This window comes from Camelus ferus, chromosome 4, assembly GCF_009834535.1.
Source record: "Camelus ferus isolate YT-003-E chromosome 4, BCGSAC_Cfer_1.0, whole genome shotgun sequence".
NCBI lineage: Eukaryota > Metazoa > Chordata > Mammalia > Artiodactyla > Camelidae > Camelus > Camelus ferus.
Genome location: NC_045699.1, coordinates 71,619,992 through 71,645,301, shown reverse-complemented (window position 1 = coordinate 71,645,301; position 25,310 = coordinate 71,619,992). Strand labels below are relative to the sequence as shown.

Sequence of the window (25,310 nt, the reverse complement as noted above, 5' to 3'; positions counted from 1 at the left end):
ATCACATCACCCCGTTCTGTTTTCCCCACAGGATAATCTGAAATGATCTTGGTTGATGTGTTTGCTGTCTTCCGCAGGTTAACCCTCACCGTCTTGTTCACTCCTTGGACCTCCGCAAAGAAACAGTTGAATAAGTGGAGTGCGTGCATGATTAGCAAGAAAACGGAAGCGCTCTGTCCCCCTTTCTCTGTTTTAGCATCACGCTCTTACCAACCCCACTCCCCATTCCCCACGACCCCAAGAGTGAAAGGCGCAGGCGACGCCGCCAGGGTCGCGGTCAGGCGTCCGGCGCTCTGCTCCCGCAGCGGGACGCGGGAGGGGCCGGGCCGGAAGCGACGCACGACTACTTCCGCTTCCACGACCTCGCACTTCCGGGTTGGAAGAAAGGTGGCGGCGCTCTGGCGCGGTAGGTGAGAGCGTTTTTCAGTTGTTCTGACTTTTTTCCAGCGCGCGCTTATAAACCGAGTGGCGGTTGTCTTCCTCGCGCGGGAGACCCGCCTTTGGCCCAGGTCGCCAGGGAGGGGGTGGCGCCTGCTTCCCCGCAGCCGCTCAGGCCCTTCCACACGGGAGCCCAGGCAGGCTCCCCGCGCGGACCTCTCGGTAGTTCCTCCCTCCCAGCCCGGGACGCCTACCCCGGAGCAGAGCAGAGCTGGGTCTCTCCGGCACCAAAGTGGGCAGAGGCTCCGGGACCAGGCTTGGGCGCTCCCTGCAGGCCGGGGAGTAGTACGTTCCGAATAAGTGGGGGTAAAAGCATACCTAACTGTATCGAACGCGCGGGAACCATTTGCGAGCCAGGCGGACCAAAAGCGCCGGCCCTTAGGAGGCCGGTTATGACACGACGGAGCGAAGTGCAGCAGGGAAGCGGCTGGATGGTTGAGAAACACTGTATAACAAGGAGGCTGGACCCAGTCAAGGGATTAAGGAAAGTGATTTGCAAACTTAACCCTCTTAGAGCGCAGGAAGGTAACGCTGAAGAAAAGCATTCTTGGGAGAATGAGATGCTTTTGAAAAGTCCCTGGGAACGAAAAGCATCATGGTGTATTCTAGGAACGGAAACAAGGCAGGATGTCTGCAACTCAGAAATGAGAGGTGGAAAGGTAGGCATGGACCAGACTAGATCTTGAGGGGTATGGTAGGTCTGTAAGGATTGAGGACTTTATCTTAAGAATGTGAGAGAAACCATAAAAACTTTTTAGTGAGAAGTGACAATGTACTTCAGAGGTTGTGCTGAGTTCAGGAGACCAGAAGGAGAAGCTTACAAAGTGTTTACAAAAAAGAAAGAAAGGGGGAAAAAAAGAAACTGATTACAAGGAATGATCTTCTCTGTTCATTGTTGTTAAGAGATCCTGAAAGATGGTCCAGAAAAGCGTCTATTGAATTATGGGGCTTGAAGATCACAGACACTCTTACCGGAGCAGTCTAGGGAGGGGGAGTGGGGGTGGAAGCTGCAAAGAAGTGGGTTAAGAAGTTGGAAGTCAAGGAAACAGAAAGAAGAATTTCTCTCTTTAGAAATTTTCCCGTGAAGGAGGGGAAACGGAACAGCTCGATGGGACTTTAGGGTTAGGGGTTGGTGGCATCTTTGGGGGTTTTGTTTGTATGTTTGTTTTAAGTTAGAAGAATCTAAAGATTATTGGAGCATCACTGAAGGGAGCCAGTGCAGAAAGGAGAAGCTGAAGGTGTAGGAGAGAGACAGGTTACCTTATGGAGCAGGTGGAGGAGGCTGGGACTCCCACACACATGTGGAGGCAGTGGCCTTTGACAGGTGCAGAGACACAAGAGGGAAAGAGAAGGGGGCAGATGCAGGCAAACATGCTGAATTGGGGGGGGGGGCATCTTTCTCGGCTAATGTGTGTGAGAGAGTGAGGTCATAAGGAAGTTTATCTGCCGCGAGTGAGAATGCAGGATGGACTTGAGACATTCGTTGAGAGTCGAGGAGATTTGAAATGATTATTTCAAGAAGAGGGGGCAAGTGAGCTATCTGGAGCAGTGCTGTCCCCCAAGCCTCACGTGTCATTTCAAATGTGCTAGTAGCCACATTAAAAAAGAAAAAAAAACAACATTAAAAGGAAAGAGAATTAGAAATTCATTTACTTAACAATATCCAAACGGTTACTTCAACATGAAAGCAATATACAGAAATGAGGATTGAGATCTTTCTCTTTGTTCTCAGTCTTTGGGATGCAGTGTGCATTTTACAGTTAGAGGTGCACAGCAGCCTCGTGTGGCTGGCAGCTTTTTGTCGGACAGCGCAGAGCTAGTGGGACATGGTGCCATCGCTGGCCAGTGCTCAGGTCCCAGCTGTAGTCAGCAAGCAAGTGTTCTTAACAGTTCAAGGGCAGCCAAAGAGCAGGCATTCATTCTCAAAAAAAAAAAATTTTATTGAGCTCCTCCTATGAGCTAGGCACGCTGCTAGATGCCACGGCCACAGCGGGGGAGAAGACGGACAAAGCCTGCTAGACCCTCTCTGAATAGGGCAGCGACTTGCAGCATCACTCTGCCTATGGCTGAGGCCTCAGAGAGGCCCTAGGTGGGTTGCGGCCAGTGCAACAATGGTTCCTGGAAACGGACAGGTGACGCAGCAGTTAAGAAAGACAGACACAAGAGTTAAATCAAAGATGGGACTGGGGGACTCAAGTCCTCATGAATCAAGAGCCCTGAATGCCCTGTCTGCATCGTGTTTATTATGATTCTCTAGCAGGAAATAATCTAAGAATAGTTGTGAGGATTACTGAAGCCTAATAGCAATCACCAGGCGCCTAGCGCTCTAGACTAGTCATTAAAAAATAGTCATCATCCTGTCTCCTCCTGGCTTCCTTCTTCCGACTTGTGAATAGATCAGGTCTGGTCACAGATAACCTTTTTGACCTCCCTTTAGCAAACGGCAGGGTGTATGTGCTGGCGCAGGTTTCTGCTCATGTGAGCTCAGTTTTCTGAGATTAGCATCGTTTGCCTCCAGGAAGCATCTGGTTTCTGTTTAACAGCCTTAACCTGTCACGAGGGAATTTTGTACGGTCCTTGTTCTTTAGGAGGCATCACGTTGTTCCGTATTCCCACAAGATGGGTTTCGGCGAGCTTCTGGGTGACATCAGGGAGGAAGGCCTCAACCAAAGCTCTGGGTGCCGTATTGCCGGCGAGATCCTGGGACTGGGGGTTTGGCTTACCGGCGTAGCCCCGCACGTTCGTTCATAATCCGCTTCCCTCCAGCCGCACAGGTCTTACACTTCTTTACTCCCAGGAGAGATGAGGGTCCTTCTGTAGAAGCTGTGCTGAGCATTCAGGCTCGAAAGGCCACTGATAAAGACAGATCTCCAGGATCTGTTAAGTGGAAATAGCGAAATACAGATCGGAGTACATAGATGCTACCAGCTCCGTAAGAAAGGAGAGGAAGTAAAGATAGATTATTTTGATGTATGAACCACCTAAATGTATCAACTAGTCGAAGAGAAATGAAATCTTGACAGTTGAAACCCAGAAGCAGTACAGAGCAAGGAGTTTTCAGACGTTTGTAAAACTGCATTTTGAACCGTGTCTCTGTGAAGTCCACTTCTATTTCTGTACTTAAACCCCCTCCAGAATGCACGTGCTCTGTGTGAGTGTTGACACTGGAGCCTTGTTAAACTTGTTTCCAGCTTATCGCAGAGCTCTGACTTTTTCTTAGACACCAACAGGCCCCATTCAGCCTCTTTCTCCAAGAGGCGATCTCCTGACTTGAGGCCAGCGAGGCGCGATGCTCCCGCTGTGAACCCAGCTGGGCTAAGCGCTGCCAAGGAGAAAGAGTAGTGTTTGAGGGAGGGGCCAAGCCCAAGGGGCCAGGGGAAGGCTTCTTTCTTTGTTTTTGTTTTTTGAAAATAAATACTTACAGTAGACATATCCTTTCTGTCGTTTGTTTTGTTTTGTTTTTGTTTTTTAGGGGAGGAGGTAATGAGGCCTATGTATGTACTTTCTGTCACTTGCTTTTAAACACAAATGAAAGCAGTCTGCACCCTTGTTCTGCCCCTTGTTTTTTCCCTCCCCTTAACAGAGGCACTGGGGATTGAACCCAGGACCTCATGCACGCCAAGCACGTGCTCTGTCCCCCACCCCCAGCCCCCTGTACTCACTACTCCGATTACGAAATGAAAGATTACAGATAGAAGAGAAACTGGCTCCATACCTGATCCTAATCCCTGAATTTGCCAAGTGTAACCCCCATGCTGTATTCATAGTTATACTACACACATATCCATGCAGAAAAGATACATAAATTGTTTTGTGTGTTTGAAATGTAATGTACATGATTGCCATAATGTCTGTGTCCTCCTCAAGTAGGGGAAGCTTTCTTAAAGTGATGTTTAAGCCAAGCTCGGAAGGATGAGGATGAAGGGAGGGGAGGGAGGCAGCAGAGTGCGTTCCAGAAAGAGGGAGCCGTGTGCTTTAAGCCCTTGAGCCGACAAAAGGGTTTTGGCGTCTTTGGGAACCACAAAAAGGCACATGGGTGGAGCACAGAGTTGGAAAGGAAGCGCAAAAGGTGAGACCAAGGGGGAACAGGGGCCTGACCAGGCAGAGCACTGTTCTCAGTCAGCTGATTTTTTCCTATATCATAAAGGCAGTGGAATGGGACGAGTGAATTACAGCGAGCCTCCTATGCGTTTAGAGTAATACACAACTTATAGTTGTGCTGCAGGCTCGTCATTTGTCCTGCAGTTTCATTCTGTGCTTTTTTTTTTCCTCCTGAGGCTAACATTTAAAATGCTTTGCAAAAATAAACCATGTTGTTAAGTTTCCATGTAGGAACAAAATGGAAGGAGAATCAAGCAGATTGGAAACTCACACTCCAGTCTTTGACAAGAAGAAGACAAAGTGTCGTGTATATAAGGAAAGACATCAGAGGCATTGCCATGAAAGTTTCAGAGACTCCCCCCTGGCAAATGGACAGTCTTACGTAACTAAGAGGAAAAAAAAGAGAAAGGACCACCGGCATCTTGTTTCTTCTCCTTTGAAAAGATCAGAATTCTGTGATGAGACTGAAAAGGCCCCTTCTATCCCCAGAAAGAATAAAAAGAGAAAAAAAAGTGCCATGGATGTAGACAAGGAAACCAGTGTTGCGTACGTTGTGGTGGATAAAGAAAATATTGAGAACAGACCAAAGAAGGTTAGAAGGGATGTGGATGTCGTTTACGTTGATATAAGCAAGGGACGAAAGTCAGTGAAAGAGCCTGGAGCAGATGAACCACATTCCGTTCCTAAACCACGTAAAACTGAGTCAGAAAGACTGCGTGATAAAGTTCGGAAGAAAAAGCATAAAAAACGGCGTAGGAAAGCTGCATCCTGTGATGCTGTTGAGGAAGGCCCCGGTGCAGGTGTCCCTCTGCCTCCATCAGAACCCTGGGAGCAGGAAGCCCAGCCTTCCGTGGGCTGCGAAGGTGAAACTACGCATCTCACAGGACCTGCTCGTAAACACAAGTCTAAGAAAAGAAAGAGACACCGTTCAAATCGTGAGGAATTTGAGGCCTCGCCGGAGAGTGCTGAGACTGGGCACTCTGAGGGATCACAAGTGGTCGGCGAGGTCGGGACTGCAGAAAGTGGGAAGCAATCAAGCAGCATGAAGAAAAAGTCTAAGAAAAGGAAGCGAAGATCTGTTGAGAATGCTGCGGCGTCCGGAGGTGATTTTTCAGTGCTCGTGACGAGGTTTGAGGACACACCCTCTGATGCACTGGAAGATAATGGTACCTTGATGGAGGACAGTGCGAAACCCAGGCCACGAGAGGAGGGAACCCAGGCCTGTTTGGAAGAGGTGCAGAGGTAACGTGGGGGTGTCGGGGCTTCTGACGGTGTGCGTGTTGTGTGTGCATTCCGCCTGTGCCCTCTTTGTTCAGCACGTCCACAGTAAGTGGCAGAAATCACAGAGAGATAGGCCATCAGATGTACAGAAGGGTATGCCGAACTGAGTACCTTGGCAGGCACCTTCCTTCCTTCCTTCATGTATGAAACAGGCAGTTAGATTCGGTTTTCACTAAGAACTGTTCCAGCCCTGAAATTCTGTTTTCCCCCACTTTTGGTGATTTTTTTTTTTAAATTGAAGTGTAGTCAGTTTGCAATGTTGTGTCAATTTCTGGTGTGCACATGTTTCAGTTACACATGTACATACATGTATTCCTTTTCATGTTCTTTTTCATTATCAGTTACTGCAAGATATTGCATATAGTTAGTTCCCTGGGCTCTACAGTAGAAACTTGTTTATTTTATATACAGTAGTTAGTGTATGCAAATCTCAAACTCCCAATTTACCCCTTCCCACCTCCTTTCCCAACCCTGGTAACCATGTTTGTTCTCTATGTCTGTGAGTCTGTTTCTGTTTTGTAAATAAGTTCATTTGTGTCATTTCCAGCCCTGAAATTCTATGCATAAGCTTAAAAGGCATTTTAAGACCACCAAATTACCCTTGTCTGCATTCACATAGCTAGAAGAAGGGATTAGGTAGCTTAGAATGTTACGGTGCAGGAAAAAAAGCTGAATTAGGGTTCTCACTAATAAAAAAGAAGTAGATATCATTATTTGTATAATTATCATTTAAGTACACTGGTTGATGCATAAAAATGCAGGAATTTCTTTAAACCACTTTGTCTCAGTTCCTAGGACTTAAGACAGATTTTCTCCTCATGTGTACTCAGTGACTTATGTTTGCTAGATTGTCCTGGCTTAAAATAGTTTCACGTAGAAGTTAAATGGGAGAGGGGCCCACTCTTATCATCCCCTGGGCCATGTCACTGGGGACAGTTTTAGATCACTAATCATGAGGCAGAAATGTTCTAGAACTGTGGTTCTTCACTGGTATTGGGCTGTGGACCCTGTGAAAGCTATTGACCCTTTGCTCAAATGCAGAGTTGTTTTGTTTTGTTTTGTTTCTCAGTTTCCTGTCTGAGTGGTTAGCTGATACAGTTGAACATTGTATGAGCAGCTCTGGACATCGGGCAGAAAGTTTGGGATGAATGAGTGATAGATACAGAGGAAGCTATGTTTTCTTTGTACTTCAAATGGGAAAAAATGTGGCCATTGTTACCTGCAACAAAACAATTATAACTACGGCAACTCTGAGTGTTGACTTAACTAGTTAGTAACCATTATTATAAAGCTTAACTCGTTGGAAGCCTTGGGGAGAGGAATCTTGAGTGTCCATGGGGTTAGAAGAGGGCTTAGCTAATTAGGAAGTCAGTATCTGAAACAAAAAAGTCGAGGAAGAGTAGTAGAAAAAAATGATACCCAGTGGGAAGAGGGCGCAGGGCTGCACGTGTGCCTCTGGGGCGTGGCCAGGTTAGGAGAGCGACACTGAAGAGTTCAGGCATCACAGACGGAGTCAGTTCCAGGGTCTAGTTTTAATGTGGCTGCAGTCTAAGTGAGAGTCACTGTGAGAAAAGAATTTAAAAGCCATTAAAGCAAATGACCTGTCAATGATAATCAATCCAGTTTTTCTCCTTAGGTTAGAACCTACAAATGAAGAAGAAAGCAGTTTGAAATTGGCTAAAGATTCTGAAAGAAAGTATTTATTTGAAGATTTGAGAGGTTCTGGTGACCGCGACGTGGATTTGGACTCCGCTGTGAAGCAGCTCCAAGAGTTCATCCCTGACATCAGGGAGAGGGCTGCCACCACCATCAAGCGGATGTACCGGGACGACCTGGGCCGCTTTAAGGAGTTTAAAGCCCAGGGTGAGCTTGTGGACCTTCAGTATTTGTTGAACTTTTCTGTCTACATAACTAGTCCTGACTTTCCTGTGTGAATGATTCAGACTGATTTCCAAAAAGCATCCGCTAGCTACTTTCTGCTTGACCTCCTTCCAGAATTGTGGTCTGAGCTGTAAAATTGGCAAAATGCAATACACTGGTTCTCCTCTTTTTGGCCCAACTTCTGGTAGAGGAGGCGAGGAGGAATGGGGCTGAAGGAGCCAGGCGGTCCACGACCTAGAAGATCAGACCTGGAAGAAGGGCGGGAGGAGGCTCAGTGGCTGAGGGCCTGGGGAGGGTGCACATGCGAGATAAAACTAACATAAACAAACAAAACCCCTCATGTCAGCGTCATCCGCTTTGACAAGGGCCATTTCTCTTTCCCCAGGATGTTAATTCAGGGATGAGCTGGTTGGAGTGGGCATGGTCTCAAGCAAGACCCAGCTTGGTTTCCTTGATCTCACTGTGTTACAGGAACCTCCCAGAAAGCTTACTGGGTTTCAGAACAAACCACAAATGTCAGGCTGTGACCACCATGTGAGCAGTTTTTACTCACGTGTATCCGCTGTGTGAGGCCTGATGCCACTGGTCATGGAAAGAACTAAAAAGAGGGGCTTTATGGAATTAATCATGTTGATGAGATGAGTTTTTTTTAAATAGATTAAGCGAGAAAAACACAATTTATAGAGCAGTATGTGTAGGATTCCACTTTATTTCTGTATTTTGTGTTGAAATTTTTATGAGTATGCATTTTGTAAAAGATTTTTTAGATAAGTCTAAGTATAGGAAAATAGAGTGTATCGTGCAGTCAGTAATAATGACACTCGAGCGCTCTCAGTTATGATGAGGAACAGAACATGAAGTGCAGTGACATCGCCCCACCTCCCCCCAATATATATGCGTAGAGAAATAAGAGACTATACGTCCGTGTTCACGTTTGCGCCAGCCAGTGCACAGCCCTCCCGTGGTGGCAGGGCGGGGGGTGCGACAGAGGAGAGTGAAGAGGGCTTCTTTTAGATAACTTTTATATCAATACTGTTTGAACTTTAATGAACATAAATTACTGTTAATTTTTTTTAATGATTATTTTAAATGCTGGGAAGGTGGGGTGTAGCTCAATGGTAGAGCATATACTTAGCATGCATGAGGTCCTGGGTTCGATCCCCAGTACCTTCAGGTAAAAAAAAAAAGGGGGTGGGGAGAGATTGATGACACAAGAAAGGTCACATTGGAGTAGGATGATGAGGGAAAGCCTTTGGGAGGAGAGTGTGGTTTGAGCCAAACTCTACGGGAGAGCAGCTGTCAAAGACACGAGCAGGGGCCACGCTAAATGGCTAAAGACCCAACGTTGGTTCGCTTTCATTCATGGTTGACAGTTGCGTCCTTTTTCACCCACCCCCAACCCTAGGTGTCACCATTAAATTTGGCAAGTTTTCTGTGAAGGAAAATAAGCAGTTAGAGAAAAACGTGCAAGAATTTCTGTCCCTGACGGGAATCGATAACTGCAGACAAGCTGCTGTACGCAGACAGGTACCCAGAGGAGAAATCCACCATCACCAATTTGAAAAGGAAGCACTCGTTCAGACTGCACATCGGTAAGTCAGGCGGCAGGCACTCTGCGCCCCCGCAGGCTTCCCGCCCTGCTTGGAGTCCCCGTGGCCCGCGCGGCGCGTGCAGTGCGTGTGCGTGGTGTCTTCGCTGCCAGCGTGGCTTTCAGGCACTGGGGCTGTCCTGTCTCCCAAGAGTAGCGCCTCACAGTTTTCATGTAGCCGTATACATGCTTGGAGCAGGAACCCTCCTCCAGGAGGCATCCTTGGAAAGTTAGAAGGTCAGGAAGCAACGTCAGTTTCAACTGAAAAAAAAATCTCTCTCGAATTTAAAGAGGATAATTTCTTAGGTGTTCTGTGGAATGCGCCAAGGAAATCAGAACAGCAAGCAATGTGGGGGTTTCTCTTCTTGAGAGTGGGAAAGCGGGGACGAGTTTGTTCGCTTGGAAAGCTTTCTTATTTATCTCATGGAGACCCGCTGGCCTGTGTTCTCCACCTTAGCAGCCCTGCCTCCTAATTCAAATTATGTTAAAATCACTTTGCCTTGTAAGGGTCTCTTCCATGAATTTGGCAGACCCAAAGCCTGGAGCCTTACACACTAAGCGTCTAATTTTTGGAGTTCGCCAGGGAAACTGATGATTTTGTGTATCTGCTCCCCGAGACAGCTTTCTGTGGGACACAGGAAACCCCAGCCTTCCCACGGGGTCTGGGACAGCTCGTGCTATTGGAAGCGACTGTTCTGGGTTCCTTTCACCATCGGGACTGCACTTCACGCCATGCTCTGTGTGCACCTCTGAGTACCTTTCTCCTGCCTTTAGGGAAGGGCATTGCCCGGCCCTGGAAGCTGGTGTACTATCGAGCAAAGAAGATGTTCGATGTCAATAATTACAAAGGCAGGTAAGTAAACAAGCTTAGCAGCTTGAGCAGACCATTTCTCTGGTCTTGGTTGATACTGTAAAGCAAAATGTCCACAGGAACAGATTAGAAGCGCCAAAACCGTGACGATTTCTGTGTGCGGACCCAGAGTGTGTATCTGCTGTCAGGTGTATGTCTTCAAGGCTCCCTTCAGTTTCCACTTTGTTAATAAATCTTCTGTGATCTTTCCCTGTCGAGATCTGCAGCTTTTTCTTTCGTTTTAGCCCTCTGCATGCTCTGCCTCTTACTGTTGCTCATGAAGTTTTCTCTGCTAAGTTGTAAGCTCCCTGCAAACCCAGGCATTCCTTCTCACTTAGCCTAGTGCTTTGGGTTTTCAGAACCCAAAATATTCAAAGGTGGAGTTGAGCGCTGGTGTGAGGTCATTTCAGTGTGATTCAGTAGCATCGAGGCAGAGAGCTTCACGTAGTGACAACCATTCTCTCCTCCCTTTTATTCTAAATGAAATACCCAATTATAGTCTGTTTCCAACTTTCCAAATAAAGCGAATGTAGATTAAGTGTCGAGTATGGGTCAGCACTCTGCCCAGGGACCAGGGGAGGAGCAGGAAGGCATCGGGCCCTACCTGCAAGGACCCAGGCAGCAACCACGGGCTCAACTACTTGATCTCGCTCTGGGAGGCAGAGTGAGTGCCGCCAGCAGGGCCGGTTGAGTCCTCCTTAGCTACGTGGTTTTAAAGCAAGACGTACGTATTACCAGAACTTCCAACAGTGCTATGACCTTGGTTTCTTTTTTTAAATTTTAACCAAAAGAAACAAACCTTAAGTAGAGGAAAGGCCCCCTACATAGACTGAAACCTGCCCTCCCTTTTTCCCAAGCTCCAGTGTTAGACAGCCATGGACAGAACTTTTAGGAAATTCACTGAAGATGACATTGTAAATGGGACTTAAAAGATGCTTTTGGTAAATCAAGGAGGTGGCATGTTTTTCTACCCATCACATCAGTGCAGGAATAAAATTTTTAGAATAATGAGCGCCTGTCATTCTAATAAGAAAGTTCATTCATTTGTACCGTATTATTTGTGTTGTGATGACCATTTACCTTAGAATATTTTTCCAATTTAAGGAATTCCTAAGTGAAAAAAACTGCAGAAAGTCCAAAATCAAGGAATTATAAGGCTCTCAGGGGTTGGGGAGGTCAGTACCCCTGTTCCCTCATTTTTGTACATTCAATTTCCCTCTTCTGTCCTCTTTTCTGTTGCTTCAAGGATGCCTTTAAGTCGGTTTTTATTAATCTCAGAAAGGCCCTGATTGCTTTGAGTTGGAAACTGCTAGAAAGCTTGATTCTCAGCAGTGAAGGCCTACGCATTGGTGTTCACCATTCTCTGCATTTTAGATGAATTTCTGAGAACAGTGGGATCTCATCGTCCTGACGTGGTTGTGGGTCGCTGTTGTTAGAAGTGGTTTGCCTTTCACTAGGACTGCTTTTGTGTTGCGTTAGTAATAACAGAATCCGCCACCTCCCACCCCGCCACGTTAAGGAATTGCTTTTCCTTCACTTAAACGTTTAAGGTGCTTCATCTCAAAATCTACTTATACTGTAGTGCATTTTAGTTCTTTTCTTTAATATATTTGTTCTATGTGGGGTTCCTGTACCTTAGCTTCCTTAAAAAGTTACATATTTGTGCTAAGCCTCTGCCGTGTAGTTCTTGGACATCTGTCTGTCAAGCATTATGGATGCCGTAGTGTAGAAAACCGACAGGGTCCCTCCCCTGCTAGGACCTCCCCGCCAGAGCTGTGCTGTCCATCCCGGTGACTGCCAGCCTCGTGTGGCTTTTGACCGCTTGAAATGTGGTTAGTCCAAGCCAAAATCTACCAAGGAGTAAAACACACATCGGACTTAGAGGGTTTAGCGTGAAGAAGAGAATGTGAGGTATCTCATTTATGCTTTTAAATACTGATTACATGTTGAAATGGTTGTCTTTTTAATATATGAGGTCACATAAAATATATTGTTAAATAAATTCATGGAAACTAAATAAAACTAATTTTCACGGGACCACTAGAAAGTCTTAGGTGGCATACGTGGCTCATACGACATTTCTGTTAGACAGCGCTGGTCTAGAGGCAGAGGCAGATAAACAGGGGTGACGGGGCTCTGGTCCTCGCAGGGCTGTGCTGAGCCGGGTTTCTGACAGCCCACCCCATTCCATCTTTCCCAGCGCTGCGGCAGCCCGAGATGAGGATAGTTTTTAATCTTGTGGCTAATGCATAATTGTGATACGTTTCCCTTCCTCTTAGGTACAGCAAAGGGGATACCGAGAAGGTAAAGATATACCAGTCCCTCCACGGGAACGACTGGAAAAAGATTGGTGAGATGGTGTCTCGAAGCAGCCTCTCCGTGGCCCTGAAGTTCTCCCAGATCAGCAGTCGTAAGTCGTGCTCTCTGGTGCCCACCAGCGTGAATGAACCAGCCCAGCAGGCCTGCGTCAGCCCTCAGGGACCAGGACCCGGGCATCAGTGCAGGCCTGTCTTCCCAGAGAGTCGTCACTTTTAAGCCGTCCTCTGTTCTGATTCATTTCCTTATGTGTGTCGATGAAACCGTGCAGCCTTTATTCACCAGGCTGATTTCTAGCTCACCCCAGTTCAGTAGCTTTCAGCGTGATTATAACCCACAGGTGAACCGATACCCAAGGAAGCTGGTGGGGAAGAGACCCTGGGCCACCAAGGCTGGGAGGGAGGGCCTGGTAGGCAGGGACGTTTCCCACAGCCAGCATCGGGGATCTCCTGTCTCTTTTTCTCCTCTTTCATAAAAAATGTCCTTGGTTATATTCCCCACATTAAAAAATCCCCAGCTGCTTTGAGAAGACAGTCCTTTGTCGGTGTTAGGTCAGCACTGAGACTCACATGCGGGGTCCCCACGGGCAGAGCCATGCACGTGGCCGGCACACGGTAGACCCTGAGGTGAGTGGAGACCAGGCCTCTTGTGCCCCCAACTCCAGCCCGTGGTGCTGTGCAAAGACTCCGTGTGGCCAGTTTTTTCAGTTTCCAAAAAGTAAAGCAAAAATCTGGATTTGTCTGTGTGTGTGTGTGTGTGTGTGTGTGTGTGTGTGTGTGTATGTGTATGAATTCTAGATACCTTTTTTTACTTTGAGACTTGATTTTTTAAATATTCATCCAGATTGTTATTGGAGAAACAGTAACAGCAACCCTCTGTGTGCCAAACCAGAAATACTTGTAGCCTGCTGGTTTGCAGCCTCTCCCTTAGAGTGACTGTGAACATCTGGACAAGAGGACTGAAGCGTGGAAGCTTCTGACGCCCTACCCTGATGGTCAGCTTCAGAAATTGTCAGGCGCATCCATCACCACTGCGGTGACATCACAGTGGTTAATTTCACTCCAGGAACTCTTGGGGAGAGCTTTATGCATAAAGTCACTTGCTCAGTTTTTCCCCACTGAATGTTCGAGAACCTCACAATTTTACATGGGTGATATTACTCTCAGAAACGGGGAACGGCTTTTTGGAAGTTAAAGAAAAATAGATTACTCTAAGAAAGGATTTTTTTCCTTGGCATTAGTTCTTAAAAAGAATTTGTGGCCCCTTTAGTAATTTTAGTATTTTAATTTGCACATAGCCATTTGATAGTTTTTGTTGTGTAATTGAGATGGTGCCCATTGTCTTATGAAAAGTGCCTGATTTATCTTTAAGACTATTTTTCTAGAGCAGTTTTGGGTTCACAGTGAAAGTCAGAGGAAGGTACAGAGATATCCCCTATACCCGCTACCCCCACACATACACAGCCCCATTGGCAACATCCCCCACCAGAGTGGTCTGTCTGTTACAGTCCGTGAATCCACTTTGCACGTCCGGGGGGAAGGGTATAGCTCAAGTAGTAGAGCGCATGCTTAGCATGCACAAGGTCCTGGGTTCAATCCCCAGTATCTCCTCTAAAAAAAAAAGAGTCACATTTAGACACATCCTAACCCCTCCAGTTAGGGTTCCCTCTTAGTGTTGTACCTTCTGTGGGTTTGGACAGACATCTAATGGCATATCCATCACTGTCGGGTTTTTTAATTTATTTGTTTGGTTTTTGTTTTGGGGGTAGGTAATTAGGTTTATTTATTTATTTATTTTTAATGGAGTTACTGGGGAATGAACCTGGGACCTCATGCATGCTAAGTACGCACTCTACCACTGAGCTATATGCACCCCCCCGCACTGTTTTGTTTTTAATATTGTGTTTGGCAGCAAATAGATAAGCAACTTCAAGACCATCCTTTTCTGTCAATAGAAATAAATCATGGTGCTTGGAGTAAGACGGAAACCCAGAAACTAATCAAGGCTGTTGAAGAAGTGATTCTGAAAAAAATGTCTCCCCAAGAGCTAAGAGAGATGAACTCGAGACTCCAAGAGAATCCGGAAGGCCGCCTGTCCATCGTTCGGGAGAAGCTCTACAAAGGCATATCCTGGGTAGAAGTGGAGGCGAAAGTGGAGACCAGGAACTGGATGCAGTGTAAAAGTAAGTGGTAAGTCTGAGGCTTCTTACGCAAGTTTCAACGAGCTGCCTTCTCCCTCTGTCTCTCTCAGAGACTTCTAGAGAGTGGGTGGATTGGTGAGGTTACTAGGAATATGTGTAATTACCATGTGGAGAGCCTCACAGGTCAAAAAGGACCATCTCTAACCAAGCAAATTCAATAGCGCCGCCCCTTTACTTTTTCCTTCTAATTTAGCAGTTCCCCTGCCTTCACCCGGAGTGAGGCAGCCACGCTCTCCATCCCAGAGCTGCTTCAGGTACATCTGCCCCATAGAAGTGTTTTCAGTGCTGAGCTCACTGCGTGTTCTTTGCCTGCTATAGCTTTTCCTAGCCCTGGAGGTTCTCTGAGCTGGACATTCAGCTGCAACATGACTGCTTGAAGCAGTGGTTCTGCAGCCCACAACCCACGCCTCCTGCACAGAGGGGGCGTGGTCACCTTGACTCTAAGAGAAGAGCGAAACCCAGTGGGCGTACTGTATGTTAAAAGCAGACTCCTGCCCGTCCCCAGCCTAACTCTGGCCACCACAGGTGTGTTCTCCATCACTGCAGTTTTGTCTTTTCCGGAGTGCATGTAAATAAAATCAAACAGGACTCAAAAAAAGGGGCAAACTCCTGGATTATACTGTTTATTGTTTGAATACCTTAGAGTTTGCTGTAGAATATTTGTTTATTTTAATAGAAGACTACACTCAAGGAAATAAACTCTAAAGAACAGATAATTTTTGGGGGGGATATGTATTGTATGGAGGAACCAGAGCCCTTTCTACCCCTATATTTTTATTTTTTTTAATTCATTTATTATTTTTAATTGAAGTACAGTCAGTTTTTTTAATTGAAATATAGTCTGTTTACAATGTGTTAATTTCTGGTATACAGCATAGTGATTCATTTGTATGTATATATGTATATATATTCCTTTTTGTATTTTCATAATAGGCCATTAGAGGCATTGAATGTACTTACCTGTACTATACAGTAGGACCTTTTGTTTATTTTATATATAGTAGTTAGTATCAGCAAATCCCGAACTCCCAATTTATCCCTCCATACCCCCCTTCCGCTGTGGTAACCATAAGTTTGTTTCCTATTTCTGTGAATCGGTTTCTGTTTTGCAAATAAGTGCATTTGTGGCTTTTTTTGTTTGTTTAGATTCCATATATATGTGATATCATATGTGATATCTCTTTCCAGCTTAACTTCACTTAGTATGAAAATCTCCAGGTCCATCCATGTTGCTGCACGTGGCATTTTTATGGCTGAGTAGTATTCCATTGTATAAATATACCACAACTTCTTTATCCCATCATCTGTTGATGGACATTTAGGTTGCTTTGGGCATTTGGGCATCATTTCATTCTTCTTTATGACTGAATAATATTCCATCTTATATATTTACCACAACTTCTTTATCCATTCATCTGTCAATGGACATTTAGGTTGCTTCCATGTCTTGGCTGTTGTAAATAGTGCTGCTGTGAACATTAGGGTGGATGTATCTGTTTGAATTAGAGTTTCTTCCAGGTATATGCCCAGGAGTGTGATTGCTGGATCATATCTACCCCTGTATTTTGGACTTAAAAAAGGAAGACTCCTCAATTGGAGGACAGTGTTTTAAAAGCGAAATGATGAAGGGTAGCTATGCTTCAGAATCAACATAATTAAATAACATGCAAGGCTTCTTTTTTAATTTGAAGCAAAAAGTAGGGAACTTGAATGCTGAACACATACTTACTTCACGAAACATTGAAATGACATCAAGTGATACATTTTAAACCAGTGAACGTGGGTGGCTGTTAGTAAAGGTGGTGTCAGTTATCTGTGTGTGTGTCGTGTACCTCCCTTATCAAGAATGTAAATGTCACAGCTAATGATTTGGCGATCAGATTGTGACAAATTTCACTCTTCAAGAGAAGTACTTCAAAAATATTCTTAATTGGGTTGCCGCTCTCAGAACTTCAGACAGCCCTTTCCCTGAGCTGTGAGCTTTGGGCCTTGGAGGAATCATTGAATCATTTATCACTTTACTAAATTTGCCTTATTTGGTGTTCCAGCAGCTCTCGTGGTAATGAGAGCAATGTCTCACTGTTTTATAAACAATCAAGAGTAAATTGAATTTACTCAGTGTCCTTTAGTACCTGCTAACAGGTTTATTCTTTTTCTTCCCGTTTTTAAACTGTTTATTATGGAAATTTGATAACACACACAAACTTGAATTCCTTGTATCCATTATCCAATTTCAATAACCATCAAACTTTTTATCACTTTATTTATCCTTTTCTGCTTTTAAAAAATAGGTATATTCTTGGTAGTGGTGAATGTTACCATGATGAATTGCAAAAGTTAGAAAGTGTTTCTGAATAAGGACAGTTTAAATGAGAGAAACAGCAGGCATTTTGGTGTTTACTCCCTTAAAGTAAACTGTGTTTTCCTTCTGATGTAGGACAGAAATTCTAACCAAGAGGATGACAAATGGCCGGGACATATACCGGGGAGTTAATGGCCTGCAGGCCAAGATCAATCTTATTGAAAGGTATGGAAATAGAAGGTGACTCTGCTTCACTCGTTTTCCCCTCTAGCCGGAGCAGCCGGTAGACAGCAGCATCTGCAGTGGGATTGCTGCGGTTCGGACCCCGCCGCCGCACGTCCTGCGTGCGTGACCTTGGGTGTTTCCTACCTTTCTGGGTCTTGCTTTTCTCACCTTAAATAAGGATGATGATAATGGTCCCACCTCTTAGTGTTACTGGGAGAAGAGGTGAAATAATGCATGTAAAACACACCGTGCACGCAATAAAGTTACGTTAGTCTTTAAAGCTTTCGTGTAGACATGAGTTATTTCTGTCCATTGGAAAGTGGAGGGAGATAATTCCGGCCGAGCCCTGCTGCTCTCCAGCACGTGTTAGCTGGCGTCACTGCCGCTTGGTCTTTGGTTTTGCCTTTGAGTCCCTGGTCCATGCAGAGTCCTCCGCCCCTGGTGGAAGGGGAGACATGGGCCTGATTTACAAAGCCTGCAAGTCTAGTGGACGTGGGCTGGCATCAAATGAGGAGCTGCAGAGAGCAGGAGAAACCTTGGAAGTGGGCCACCCCGTCCCGTTTCACTCTTCCTGCCCTCAGCTCTGACCCTGCTCTTCCTCCGTCGCTGTGCTTCCTCCTTCTCCACGCTGGTCAGCCTGGGGATGTCTCCGCCTTTTTTCCTTTCCCAGAGAGACAGCAGAGACTAGCAGAGCCAAGGAGGGCATCTTCAGTCAGGCGGGCCTGGGTCCCCATGTTGGTACCGCCTGCCTATTAGTCATGAGACCTTAAGCCAGTGACTCGGGCCCTCAGCCCCATTTCCTGGTCTGTGGAATGGACATACTCCCCCGCCTTCATCAGGTGGTGTTGAGGGTAAATGGATTAGTGGGTACAAAGGTCTGGACCCAGTGTCCGTCACTTACTGAGTCCTGAGGAGACCCATGCACAGCTCCTGTGTCTCTGCACTGAAGGGTGAAGCTGTGTGTTGCACTTTGAGAAAGCAGCAGGGTCTGGTGGGAGATGCAGAGGCTCAGGAGGAGAAAAGGTGGCTTTTTGGTCTGTAGCTCACTTACTCCATGACCTTGGGCTAACCTTGGGTTAGCATGCCAGTGTCATTGGGCCCGTGTGATACAGGGCCTGGAATGGGGTGCACACGCTGAGGCCTTCCATCTCTTAATAGTCTGTGCATCCGTGAAGTCCCATCATGCTGATTTTTGCTTGGAAACTTAATTTTTATTTTTTCTCATAGGCTGTATGAAATAAATGTGGAAGACGTTAATGAAATAGACTGGGAAGACCTTGCTAGTGCCATAGGGTAAGACCATTTGTTTACTATTAAGCTAATGAAAAGATAATTTTAAGGAGCAGGACTGAAATTTGTGCTGCCTATGGAACTCACCTATAAACTGTACTTACGTACCTAAGTATTGGGAACCCCCACTTTAAGTACTGGGCCAGGTAAATCAGTCAAGCCCTCCACCCTCCACCCCCCACCCCACACCCCACCCGCAAGACACCACAGAAGAATGAATGACATGTGTGCAGAGTCTCTTAAAAGCTTCAAGGAGCTCACCGGTTACAGCTGGTGCAGAGAGCCCACGTCCCCTTCGCCCATAATCAGCCTTTTACCATTTGCCACGTTGGCTTTATGTCCTCAGCAAGGATTTATGCTGCATAACCTCAGCGTAATTATCGCACTGAGCCATGCGACACTGATACGATACTATTTTCTAAAACCCAGTCCACTTTCAGACTTCACCAGTTGTCCCAAGTAATGTCCTTCCGAGCATTTCCCCCTGATTTAAGATCCAGTCCAGCATCTGTCTCTTTAGTATCTTCTGTTCTGCAAAGTTCTTTTACCTTTGTCTTTTTAAATTTTTTTAAAAATTAAAAAAAATTGAAGTATAGTTGATTTCAGTGTTGCAGGTGTGCAGCACAGTGATTCAGTTAAACATAAATATATACATATTCTTTTCCAGATTCTTTTCTATTATAGGTCACTGCAAGATATTGAGTATAGTTCCCTGTGCCATATAGTAGGACCTTGTTTGTCTGTTTTATATATAGTAGCGTGTATCTGTTAATGCCTTTGTCTTTGTTGACGTTGAAATTGTGGGAGAATTCAGGCTGGTCATCCTGTAGAGTGGCCCTCAATTGGGGTGTTTGTCAGATGTTCCCTCCCGGTGAGATTCGGGTTCTGTGTTTCTGGCAGGACGCCGGCACAGCCAGGCAGTGTCTCCGTCACCTCGTCACATCCCGCCATGAGGCACGTGGTTCTGACTTCGATGCCCTGGCTCTGGCGGCGTCTGCCCCGTTTCCCGACTCTAGTCAAGTAACAGCTCTCCTCTCGGTGCCAAGGCATGGCTCTGGGGAGGTGTTTTGAGACCATATAAAGATCCGGTTCCTCTTCAGGCTTCCCTCAGTAATTTCGGTGTTGACTTGCATTTGTTGCCTGAGTGGGGAGCTGTCTGCTGTCACTGGGGCCGCCTCAGCTTAGTCCTGGCATTTTCCAGTCAGCTCTCGCTGAGGGAGGGAGGCCAGCACCCCCAGTACCTGAGTTTCCCCGGCTGGGTGAGGAGAGCCAGCTTCCCGGGCACCGTCCCCCTGAGCAGAGCACGGGGATGAGCATCGTGGGCTCCGGGGCTGGTGGACTTTGGGAAGCGGGGGTGTTGAGGGGCTGTTCAGCCTTTAGTTCTGGAGGGTGGACAGCAGTGCAGGGCTGTGGTGGCCCTGCTCCTTCTCTGAAGTGTGGCTACTTGTGTGAAGTTGTCAACATCACACAATTAAACCCATTAGGAGGGGTTTAAACTGGTTCTGGTGCTTAGTTATTTATGCCTCACGATTATGAACAAAGAACAATCTGTTTTTTGGTTTTTTTTTTTAACTTGGAGAATTGGAATCTTTGAATGACAAGCCCTGTCAGGAGTCAAGAGACGCGTGCCCAATGTTCCAAACCTTTTCCTTTTCTAGCTCGTCTCAGGGGTGGGGCACCTGCTCTTCAGTATTGTGGGGCCCTGAGCAGAGAGGGTGTCAGGTGTTTTGAAGGTTGGAGGTCCTGCTGTGCACGCCACCAGCTCCCATCCTGAGAAGTATTCACATTGACAGCTGCTGGTATCAAACCACTTTCTGCAAATCTGACTTTGCCAATAAATGTTTGTGTGTTTTGTGACATTGCCTCAGATCACATTTCTTAAATTAGAATGGGGTTTTAATGATTTTAAGTAAAGTTATATACTTAAATAGTGATCTAGTTAAGATTTATAAATCTCACAGCTGTAAAATCGACATTTTGGCATCTCGTCAAATACTGTTTGAAATAGTACACGCTCAAAGGTTTAATAATGTATTAAAACAGTGAAAAAAATTAAATTGAAAGTTCAATCTCCTCAGATTCTTGAGCCTTCCTTGTGAATTATTTAGGCAGGATTTAAAGAAAGCATCTCCACCTAATGAGATGTAACATCTACCTAGTTTGAAAACGTCCAGACCAATTATTGTTACTTCTTGAAGTCTGAGCTTTGATCAAGAACAACCCAGGCTCAGGGCATTGTAGGACGGGGGAGGCACAGATGCCCTAGAACTTGGGCTTTGCCGTCACAGGGGCCGGGCGTTGAGTCCTCGGACCCTGCGCATTGTTGAGCCATCCTCGGGCAGGTTCTTCCCTAACTTGTCTCTGAGCCGTGGTTTCCTCGTCTACTACACGGTTTAAAAGGACCGTAACGAGGATTAGAGGAGACAGGACACGGCTTGTGGTGCACATTCAGCGGGTGGTTGCAGCAGCGCAGAGGCTGAGAGCCCGACCGTCTTTTCCATGCGTGGCAGAGAAAGTTACTCACACTAGTCCTGTAACAACGAGATGAGTTAAGTATTGAAACAAATACATCACGCTTTGATGGTTTAAGAAAAAAAGGTGCCCAGGAAGTGAAGGTAGTGATGTTCCCTTTAGAAAGCAGCCTAACACTTGATTGTTTCTGTCCTGCTTACTGTCAGTGGAAAATGTATTTGAGTCACCAGAGCATCCCCCTTTCTGAAGAAAAAGCTTTGCAAGATAACAAATCGTACCTCTGCCTTTGAATTGTGACAAGTATGTAGTTATCCAAAGTGCAGTGGCTGAGAGTGCAGGGTTTGAAGTGGACCCAGCTGACGTCCCAGGCCTGCCTCTTACTAACTGTCAGATCTTGGACAACTTTTCCATGCTTCAGTTTCCCCATCTCTGAAATGAGGGATAAGAGTCGGGGCTCCCTCGTAGAGTGGTCGTGAGGATTGTTTGTTGCTCCGAGGGAGGGCTCAGGGCGGGGCCAAGGACGCAGGAAGGAAGCATCAGCCCGCATGAGCTGGTGTTAAACCTTATCTTCCCGACGGGTCGCTTCAATTATTCTAATTTAAACAGAAACCGTCTTGTACTGCTGTTTTTCTTCTGTGTTGTGTGTGTGTTTGTGTGTGTGTGTGTGTGTGAGTGTGTGTGAGCGTGCACTTAACCAAATGAACAGTAGCTTTTCACCTGTGTCTTCTTTTTATCACACATTCATAGATGTGAGAATTTCACTTTTGGATGAAGAAAGCTACTTACGTCTGGTCCACACCTTATCGTGCACAGGACTAAAGTGATTCATTTTGAAACTGCCACTAACTGTTTTACATCTTTTCCTTCCTAAAGGGACGTTCCTCCGTCTTACGTTCAAACTAAATTTTATAAGCTGAAAGCTACCTATGTTCCCTTTTGGCAGAAGAAGACTTTTCCAGGTCAGTGTTTTCAGTATTTCAGTACTTAAGAACACAGCGTGGGTCCACACACTGATAGTATGACCTTGGGCAAGTGACTTGATTTCCAGGAGCCTCAGATTCCTTGAATGTAAATGGTGAAAAATGGGCAAATTATAGCCCCTCCACGACAGGACGTTCCAAAGTGCTAACTGAGTTAGCAAACTTGTAAAATGTGGTCACCAGGGTGCTGGGTGCTTAGTAACTGCGAGTCCTCCTGGACCGCACACAGCGCACACACACGTGCACACACTCACACCGTGTGCCTGTGCACACACTGCTCCACAGAAGCCTCGGAGATGCCGGTTCCTTCTCTGCAGCCATGTGGGTGGTGTAGATGTGTGATTCCCGAACTTGGACCATCAGAGTCACATGGGGAATGTGTTAAAAATACACATCCCTGGGTCTCACCCAGACATAGTGGATCCTGATCTCTAGGCTGGGCCCCGAGGCTGGGTGTTCTCTGACAGGCTTCCCGGAGAGTCGCCAGCGGCCTCGCCGGCACCACTGTCTCAGGCGACACTCTGTCCCAGAGCACGTGATGAAACACTTCCTGCACTCAGCAGACGTCACTTCCTGAGTTTGAATCCTGGCTTTCTGAGAGAGGACTGAATGAGCAAATATAAGCGAGTCGACCGAAGCCGGGTCCCGCACACAGCAGTGCAGTAGCAGTGCGTTATCATCACTGATGCCCTCTGGCCTTTGACCTTGGGAAGAGGCTTTGTCAGGTCATTTCTAAATTCAGTTTTTTTTCTTTAGAGATCATAGACTACCTTTATGAGACTAGTCTACCTTTGCTTAAAGAAAAGTTAGAGAAGAAGATGGAGAAAAAAGGGATCGAAATCCAGACTCCGGCAGCCCCCAAGCAAGTCTTCCTGTTCAGAGACATCTTCTATTGTGATGATGACAGCGAGGGAGAAGACGGAGATGAAAAAAGTTAAGCCGGTGATAGTGCCTCCTGTCCATTTTTCTAGGTTTGCTTGTATTTGTATATGTGTCAGTAAAGCTATTTTCAGTGTCTCAGTAAAGCTATTTTCAGTGTCAATGTTTATTTAAAAAGTTGCAACGGCCAAAGGAAGGGTTGGAAAATGATAACTTATGTGGTGGAGCATTAAACATTGATTAGCGTTTTGTATTCAAGTTTGAGTGTGAAAATAAAGGGAGCGTGTGGGTTGGTTTAATGTTTCTGTACCATTATATTGAAAATAATTGCAACTAGTGGCTTTTCTAGAACAACAATATCCCGTGTCCCTCTACTTGTGACAGAGGGTGGTTGCGTCCTATGAACGTTTCATGGTGGGGGGAGGGTACAGCTCAGTGGTAGAGCGCGTGCTTAGCAGGCATGAGTTCCTGGGCTCAATTAAAAAAAGAAAAAGAACCCCTAAACATTTCATGATGTGGATTAAGCTGTATGCACTCTGAGCAAAACAGCGAATGTGAACAGTTTTAATAACGCATGCCATTTTGCTTTGTGTTTTTCACTTGTCTCTATGTGCGTTCTCAGACTGTGTAAGGGATTAGCTAAGTGTTAGAGGGAAGTTGTGTTCCCTCAGGCTGGTTTCAGTTCCTGTACGCCTGTCACGGTGTGCGTCTCTCCTCTTCCTGAGTCTGATGCTGGTGTTTAAAGATAGGTCTTTTTCGTACAAGATGCCCTTTCAAAGCCAGTTACTGCTTCATCTGGTGTTCAACTGGAAAAAACAAACCAGCAATCTCTTCCATTCCTTCCAGAAACACTGACTGTTAGACGTACAAGAAGATGCTGTGTGGGTCTCAGGCACAACTCACGCCTAATAGAATTTGAAAGACAACTTTAACTTTGGGCTGTTCCATGAATCAGGAAAGGAAAACCACTCTAGTTATTTCAAATGGAGAATTTAATATAGGGATTTAGGTTGCAGAACAGTTGACAGAATGAAGGAGCAGAGGGGGGAAGGTTGAATTACCCAGTGATGGGGAACTGCTGCAGTCCCACATGGCCCGGGGAACACACAGCTATGTCCCCTTGGAATGCAACAGCTTCTGCCTCCCTCCGACCTTCTGGCCTCTCACGAGTGCCTCCCCCGAATGCCTCCCACGGGCAGCCCCTTAGCAGACCCCTGCTGGCAAAGGAAATAAGGTTTCTAGGCTCTTAGCCTCATGTGCACAGGGTCTGAGAGCATAGGAAGGAAGGTGTGGGTGAAGCCTCCCACACAGTGATGTCAGCGTCTGTGCCAGGGTGCCACACCCGTCTCCTGCATGTTCCCTCTGCCATCATCAATGTAACACCATGATGTGTGGTGTTGATTAATTCATCCACAAAGCTAGACATTTTCCCAAACCTGCCATAATTGGAGAGGGAAGGATACAGAGAAACAAGTTTAGGGGGCCTTAGCCGCCAGCATATCCCAGCACCCATCACAGTGTTATGCAAATAACAGACCCTCAAAAAATAGTTAGCAAGTGAGTATTTTCTTTTTAACAAGCCTTTAGTCCCCTCCTGTCTGTCAAACAGCAATCTCCGTGCTGATGGGAATACAGATTTTATGTTCCTTTTGGAGGACAATCTGGGAAAATACACCAAAGCCTTAAGAATGTACATATTCTGTGATCAAGCAATTTAACCCCTAGGACCTAAAGAAATAATAGAACCAGGGTATAAGAATGGCACATTTATAGTATGAAACATAGAAAAAATATGAATGTTCTTTAATAGGAAATCTGCTATATTATGGTATATTTTTAGAATGGAATATTATGCAGTAATTAAAAATGAGAAGACAGATTTGGTTAACATAAAAAGAGGTAAACAATATTATCAACTAAAATACATATTGTATTTCCTGCAGAAGAGTACATATATTTTCTTAAGTTTGTAATAGTAAAAAAAAAAAAAAAAGAAGTTAAGGAAATTGTGTAAATACAAATACATTAAAAAGTTATGGGAGGAATTAAACCCAAAGTGTGGACGGTGGTTCTCTCTGGGCAGTGGGATTGTTAGTTTATAGGTTAGAATTCTCGATACGGGATCGCCAGGAGATCAGACCAGACAGACCGAAGGAGTCTGGGACCTCTCAAGACCAAAAGTCCAGAGGATGAGGCTGGATCCAGCTACTTGGAGCCCTCAAATGTGCTTTCTTGCTGATTCTCAGCTCTCCCTTCTCCAGAGTCCACTTCATCTTCCGCCCCAAGGGATGCCTTCACAGAGCCACATGTATAGCATCCTGGGCCCATTCAGGAAAGAAAAAAGGTCTTTTCCAATAGCTCTTGCTTAAATCCTAGGTTTTGCTCCCAGTGCCCAGATTAGAGCTTGTACCCAACTCTGAGCCATCACTGTAGCCAGGAAAAATGGGATTGTCTCCAACCAGTCTGGGCTCATCTCTGGAGCTGGGATTCAGCTCCATGTGCCTTCA

At 45.8% G+C, this 25,310-nt stretch overlaps 1 protein-coding gene across 1 annotated transcript; it reads left to right on the top strand.

Moving 5' to 3' along the window:
* The first annotated feature begins 353 nt into the window (after nucleotides 1–353).
* On the top strand, nucleotides 354–22,966 carry TTF1 (transcription termination factor 1). Its single transcript, XM_014556940.2, is given in 12 exon segments — nucleotides 354–406; nucleotides 4,771–5,781; nucleotides 7,457–7,683; nucleotides 9,107–9,198; nucleotides 9,200–9,293; nucleotides 10,064–10,142; nucleotides 12,419–12,549; nucleotides 14,410–14,644; nucleotides 17,093–17,182; nucleotides 18,410–18,475; nucleotides 21,818–21,903; nucleotides 22,681–22,966. Coding segments are annotated over 11 exon segments (2,286 nt in total). The 5' UTR covers nucleotides 354–406; nucleotides 4,771–4,777; the 3' UTR covers nucleotides 22,863–22,966.
* Nucleotides 22,967–25,310: the final 2,344 nt, after the last annotated feature.